Genomic DNA, 7,278 nt, shown 5'->3' with positions numbered 1-7,278 from the left:
AATGAACTTCCATGCAAGTGCCATCGAAACACCTAAAAGGACAGGCCCCTGGGACTTCCTCAAGCTTACTGAGGCAGGATGACTGTTTTGTTGTCAGCAGGTGTTGAGAAGAGACCTGGACGGCTCCCTAATTTCAAATTATTAGAGGCTGCTGACAGATACATCAAAAAAGAACTCCATAATTGTGAATGGTCAATGATCGAGTCAATTTGACTTGGGAACTTTTATATGACAACTTTAAGTCTCCTCAGACATAATTAGGGAAGTTCTCAAACATGCTGAGTACCAACATTATGTGGCTTCATGTCCACTCGAAAGCAGAGACGGGGCTTCCCTGGTGGCGCAGTGCTTGAGAGTCCGCCTGCCGATGCAGGAGACGCGGGCTCGTGCCCCGTTTCGGGAGGATCCCACATGCCGCGGAGCGGCTGGGCCCGTGAGCCGTGGCCGCTGGGCCTGCGCATCCGGAGCCTGTGCTCCGCAAATGGGAGAGGCCACAACAGTGAGAGGCCGGCATAACGCAAGAAAAAAAAAAAAAAAAAAAAAAAGCAGAGACGGCCTGGGGAAATGTGGGGTTACCTTGATGGTCCTAAGCTGGACCCTCACACTGCCATGCCCAGTAAATGTGTAGAGTTCATGACACCAGGATTTCTGAGCTCAGGTAAATAACTGTTTTGGAAAAATCAACTGTAAAGCACTTTGTTTTAATCTTTATTTTCTCCCTCATTATAAAAATAACATGTGCTTACTCTAAGTCTTACATTATAGAAAACTGGAAAACTGAAAACTTCCCCAGAACCCCACCCTCAGAAATGATTACTACTCTTTTTGGTAAATATTCTGCCAGGTTGTTTTGGCATATAGTAGTAAATAAACAGGATCAAGTGGAATTCTACCGCCACTAGAATACATACTATTCTGCTCTTGTGCAAGGTTTTGAATAGTTCTGACAAATAATTCAACTGACCAGTTTCTCCACAGAGCTGTACGTATTAGTTTTCAGAGGAGACTCAACCACACAGTGGGTGGGAAAACTTCTAAGATTTTCTTACCACCCAATATTAAATATTGTTCAAAGTATTAAAGGTGAAATAAAGTTTAAAAAAAAAAGAAATAAAGAATAACAAATTTGGTACTGAGGAGAAAACCGTTCAGAAAATTATGGCAGTTTATCAAAATAAAAACTACTAAATTTCACTTCCAGGGAGCATCATGACTTTAAAATTGGAATTTAGGAAATAATCATCTTTTTACCATCAAATACAGCTGGAAAAGTAATTCTACAATTCTTCTCACTTGATCAGTTGATCAGTTCAAGAGAATGTAAAGTACATGACCATTTTGAATTCTTTCAGTTCTAAGTGAAGTAAATTATAACAAGAATTGCTACATATGAAACAATTGTCCATCAGCGAAGGACTCCAGAACGGGAGACTTGGAACAGATTTCAGCTTTTGCAGCTAGTAAAGGGCAATTTTGATTCAACCTCCCAAAGCTTTGTTTGCAATGCTTTCAAAACATCTTCCATCTATTGAATTGAAATAAGAATATTAAAAAAATATATATGATTAAAATCATACATGGTTAAATATGATTAAAATATTCATTAATACAATTTCTGAACATGTTATGCATTACACATAGATATTAAGTATTTAACAGAATTCCATTTAAATAAGACATAAGTTTATTAACAGTAGTTCTCAACCTCTGATCTGTAGCTTTTTAATACATTCATCACTATCTTGCCTATCTGTGAGAGGATGTTAACATTCAAAAACAAGGCTATTTTTACCGCGAAATATTGATTTAAGAAGATATATTTCTATTTGAATAGTTTTAGAAATATATGCTACTTTGATTTTAGTATGAAATGTCTTCTTTATTATTTTTTTGATAAAGCTTTAGCTTAATTTGTAGTTTGGCTCCCCCCAAAATCAACTTTACTAACAACTGAAATAAATAAATAAGAATAAAATAAAATAAGCACTCTCTTACCATGAAAGTGCTAAGGTCAAAACAGAAAACACATTAAGGATTATTCGTGGAGGAGCACTTGGTCACTGACTGCAAGTTGTTCATACAAAGATACAAAAAGTGCAGAACAAGATTACCTGCTTCAGAGATTTTTCTATTTCAACTCGGCTTTCAAGATTAAAAAGCTCTTTATCTTCTGACACAATTTGCTTTTCAGAGGACCCTAAAACATAACTGAAGTATAATAACAGTACAAAGTTAAAACATGAAAAGGGAGTAAATATAAAATTTACATGAATAATATTAAGGGAATTCCCTGGTGGTCCAATGGTTAGGGCTCTGCGCTTCCACTGTAGGGGACACAGGTTCGATCCCTGGTCGGGGAACTATGACCCCACATGCAGTGCAGCGCAGCCATAAGTAAGTAAATAAATAAATAAATACAAAAAACAATGATATTAAAACTTGAATATGTATATCAAACTATATATTAGTACCAAGTAAACACATAAAACAACTACTTTTGTTAATAGCAACCTACACAGGAAGCTGAACTACATGAAATCATGTTTTTCTCCATAACAGCTTTGTCCGAGAGCCCTACATATTTCCCAATATTATAAGTATTTCGTTATTGGAAATAAACTTGCTCTGTAGTAAGCTGGGTGGCAAAACATTACCACTCATGGTTCAAAATTCTATTTTAAAATTTTAAAAGATCCTGAAGAAGCCACTGCTTTATATCACTTTTTTTTTTTTTTTAATGTAACTTCTCAGGAACGTGTGCATTTTCAAGTCTGACTTTTAGTATATAATTTGTGTAGTCAACTCTTGATTACCTAGATTTGGGCAACTTCAACAGTTATCCTGTAACTTATGTTTTGCTCCACTCTCTGTGGTGATGAGATGCTGTGGTTTAGAAAATACAAAGAACAGAAAAATTGGCCTGGTAATGGAAGGAAAAGAGGCCCAGCTTTGGTAACCAAATAAATCTAAACAGTAGGGAAGGAGGTGCTGGTATTTCTCAAAAAAAGAAACTTGATTCGTTTGCATTTCTTTAGTAGAAGTCTTTCATTACATGTTAACGACTTCAATATGTCACTTCTTTTGTCAAATAAGAACAGTCTTCTCTTGGAAACCCAAGATTAAATTGATTAAATTTCTGGAAAATGACATGGGAGGCAAAATTGCAGAAGGCAATTAATATCCTGTTTAGAAAAGAAAAATGAGATGGGGGGAAAAATTAAACGGTATTGAGTAATTTATAACACTGTAAATAAACATTACAGAGGGCATCCACTTCTAAAACAAACCAGGTTACTTGTCATTAAAATTCTGCCCCCAGAGGTATTCAACTGCTCAGGAAAAAACCGCTTCAATACTGTGACCCTCTATGGAGAAATCTTCCACACATTTTCTTTTATACAGATGTGCATCACTTTTAAAGTTTTGTGCCAACCGTACTGAAGAGTTCACGTTGTTTATACCTGTGCTCTCCCCCACATAATTTTCACAAATCTTAGTAAAATTCTCATGGAGCTTAAGGGAGCAGTTGTTTGGGCCTGGGTCTTCTATTTAAAACCAAAACAGATCTGATCTCTCTCTAGGCAGGCCTACATGCTTTACATCAATGAGCAGTGCTTGCTATACTATTCTCTTGTGTAAGGAATATAAAAAGCTTGCAGATTTTATAATTTTGACCTAAACCTGTCTAGTTTCAAAGAAGGTGGCAAAACTGCAGTTATCAAAGAATAATTAAATGAAAAATTATAATTATAATAAGAAGAATACTGTTTTAAATTCTTTAAAGAGAAACTCTAAGAAATTCAACCGGAGTGACAAAATACCTCGAGTAATGAAAGTGTAGGCATTTTTCTTTTCTTCTTAAATTGTTCTTCTTTCCTGACACTTAAGGTTTCCTAGGCATCTTTAAAATATTAAGGGTTACATCTTTTCCAGGATATGTGAAAATACACTGGGGTCAACTGATTGTTTCCTGTTTTAAAAAGGCTAGTGAATTAGAGGGCCATTAAGGTATCTGTCATCAGACCCTAATTCACCTGGTCTCCTCACGCTCTTTAGAAGTCTTGAAAAATGAAGGTACTTCCTTGCATCTCTCAAAAAGAGCAGACAATTATTTACCACCCTCAAGGAAATAGTTGGACTTTGTACTTCTATTTTTCCAGAACACCAAAGGGACTTCTTTCCTGACCATTTCTGTCCTATTTCTTTATGATATTCTAGGAGACTAAAAACTAGAGGGAAAAATAAAATGGGCAAAATATATTGATCCACACAATGGCTTTTAAAAAAAAATCCTATTAAACTCAATTCGATTGTTAAGAAAAACAACATATTTTTACTCTGAAAAATGTTCTCAGTGTTTTCTCCTACAATTTAGAATGACAGACTTTTCCAATAGCAAATAAATCGGGTCCAAACAAAAAAATCACTAGCGGGGCTGCCCTGGTGGTGCAGTGGTTGAGAGTCTGCCTGCCGATGCAGGGGACACGGGTTCACGCCCCGGTCCGGGAAGATCCCACGTGCCGCAGAGCGGCTGGGCCCATGAGCCATGGCCACTGAGCCTGCGCGTCCAGAGCCTGTGCTCCGCAACAGGAGAGGCCACAACAGTGAGAGGCCCGCGTACCGCAAAAAAAAGAAAAAAAATCACTAGCTTTATTGTCAGAAGTTACTTAAAAATATATTTTAACCAGTGTTGATTTAGTTTCGATGTTTTCATACCAATTTTTCTGCAAGTTTCTGAGAATGCACTTATGAGCTATGCATTTATACATCAAACTTACCTTTCAATGGCTTCAACACTGAGGCAGAACAAGTCCCTCTTGTAGTCTAGATTCCTGGGTGTGCACCTGTATATGTAGCCGAGGTTGAGTGAACATCCTGCGCAGTACAAAGTCTCCAGGATGCTGCAACAAGAAATGCCACTGCTTTAGCAACTGCTTCTAACAAAAATCCCATTGTTGAGATCCATAAACACCTAAACGTTTAAGTTGCTAAAGTATGTTATTCTGACCCTACTAAGTCATATGTACAAAAAAAGGAAAAAAATGATAGTAAGATGCTTACATCAGAAATGTAGACAGTCACCTCCAGGTGGCATTGCCTTAAGTATCCAGTGACAAAGGGCATGTACAAAAGTGACAAGAAGAGGGTGTACTAAGGTGGTGTTCTCCTAGAATGCAAATGCCTCAATTCAGTATTAAGAAAAATTAACTAAAATTTTGAAATAAGACAAAAAGATTCTACATGTCTTTTTGTGTGTGTGTGTGTGTGTGTGTGTGTGGTATGCGGGCCTCTCACTGCTATGGCCTCTCCTGTTGCGGAGCACAGGCTCCGGACGCGCAGGCTCAGCGGCCATGGCTCACGGGCCCAGCCGCTCCACGGCACGTGGGATCCTCCCGAACCGGGGCACAAACCCGTGTCCCCTGCATCGGCAGGCGGACTCTCAACCACTGCGCCACCAGGGAAGCCCTCTACATGTCCTTTTAATGTTATATTGTCCACCAAGGATCATTAACATTCTGGGGAAGGGACAGGCAAATTTTTTTCTGTAACGATCCAGAGAACAAATATTTTAGGCTCTCAGGCCATATGGTGTCTGTTGCAACTACTTGCCTCTACCACTGTTAGCACAGAAGCTGCCACAGATAATACATAACTGATCTGTGTTCCAATAACAATGTATTTACAAAAACAGGTGCTTGGGACTTCCCTGGCAGTCCAGTGGTTGAGACTTCGCCTTCCAGTGCAGGGGGTGCGGGTTTGATCCCTGGTGGGGGAACTAAGATCCCACATGCCTCGGGGCCAGAAAACCAAAACATAAAACAGAAGCAATATTGTAACAATTTCAATAAAGACTTTAAAAATGGTCCACATCAAAAAAAAAAAATCTTAACAATAAAAACAAACAAACCGGTGCTTGGCCCATGGGCCATAGTTTGGCATAAAGGATCGGTTCAGGTGATACAAGTAAACAGGACTTAGAAACACTGGTTCAGAGTGAGAGTCAATTCCCTTTTCAATTCTCTAACAATCCTGATTATATATAAAGAGAAGAAAGTCTCAGTCTGGTGCTAGAATGTCTTTAACCTGTATCTCACAGTTGTAAATCTTTTAACAGTAAGAGAATAGACCTGAGGCTCAGAACCAGCCAGGCAATACCATCTCAGCTAGTGTCTTCAGTGTAATTATCTTCACAGTTGCTTTCCAGTTACAGCAAATGACACATTTATGGCAGTAATATAAAGATTCCTTTTTAAATAAATTTAAATAAAAATCAGGAGTCAATTTAATGAAAAATATTAAGTACATGATAGCACAGCTGTTACATGGATATGGCAAAAATGGTAAAGCTGACATCAAAATGACTAGAGCTGGGAAGTAGAGAACATCCTGCAGGAAACAAAGAGAAATAACAAAGCATCATCCTAGCCTTTACTAATTAGTCCTGTGTCCTTAGTGAAGTTGTAACCTCCTCAGGCCTTGCTTTCTTCATCTACAAAATGAGAAATGATCTAAGGCTGGGTTTTCCAAATTTTAATCACCAGCATGCCAACAGTACAATTTTTGTTATAGCCACATACTACCTGTCCTATTATGAATTTAATTCTCCTTAAATAGCGAGTAATTTTTTAAATTAAAATACACTTCATTTGAATGGGACAATCTAACGTTACTAAAATTAAAAACCAACATTTTAAAATAAAAAATATATATGATCATTAATTTCTGTTTAACTGCTTGCGTCCCACTTATTCATATACATCAGTATGACACGTTTCGGGCAACCATACTAGAAGGCAGAGCTTCCCATGCAGTTTGCTGAGGACACCACTTGCAGCAGATGCGTGGCAGGTATAGCAAGATTCTGACCACTTCAACCACTGGAGTGGCAGCACAGGGCCTGCGAGTGCTGGAGGCCCCACGCTGCTGTTTCTGCATCCCTGTCTGTTTACTTCAATAGGCCGTATATGTGTGTATGCATGACCTTAGCATTTTCTATGGGTGCCATGACATGAAAAAGGTAGGGAGCATTCATCTAAAGCATCCTTTGGCTTGGAGATTCCATGATACAGATATTTTCCTTTTCTATTTTTATTTTCGATTTTCTTCACAACAAGCGCAAACACCCAAAAAGGGAGTGTCAGAATGTGCCCTGAGAGGTTCAGAAACTCTTCCATCTCATGTCTAAAGGAGACCACCAGCACTCAAGAATTGGTATAGTGGAATGACTGATTTTATACTGATTACCATGAAAAAAGTTTTATCCCAAATCTTCCTGCT

At 38.2% G+C, this 7,278-nt stretch overlaps 1 protein-coding gene across 1 annotated transcript in view; it reads right to left on the bottom strand.

Moving 5' to 3' along the window:
* Positions 1–1,023: 1,023 nt before the first annotated feature.
* MIS18A (MIS18 kinetochore protein A) overlaps positions 1,024–7,278 on the bottom strand; it is a 10,688-nt gene continuing 4,433 nt past the window's right edge. The window contains exons 3-5 of the mRNA XM_007447418.1: positions 4,779–4,901; positions 2,112–2,208; positions 1,024–1,525 (exon numbers count right to left, since the gene is read on the bottom strand). Of these exons, the coding sequence (XP_007447480.1) occupies positions 1,445–1,525; positions 2,112–2,208; positions 4,779–4,901 (301 nt within the window). The 3' untranslated portion in view covers positions 1,024–1,444. The remainder of the gene's footprint in view (positions 1,526–2,111; positions 2,209–4,778; positions 4,902–7,278) is intronic.

This window comes from Lipotes vexillifer, unplaced genomic scaffold (genome assembly GCF_000442215.2).
Source record: "Lipotes vexillifer unplaced genomic scaffold, Lipotes_vexillifer_v1.1 scaffold689, whole genome shotgun sequence".
Classification (NCBI taxonomy): domain Eukaryota; kingdom Metazoa; phylum Chordata; class Mammalia; order Artiodactyla; family Lipotidae; genus Lipotes; species Lipotes vexillifer.
This window is presented reverse-complemented; position numbering and strand designations above follow the sequence as displayed.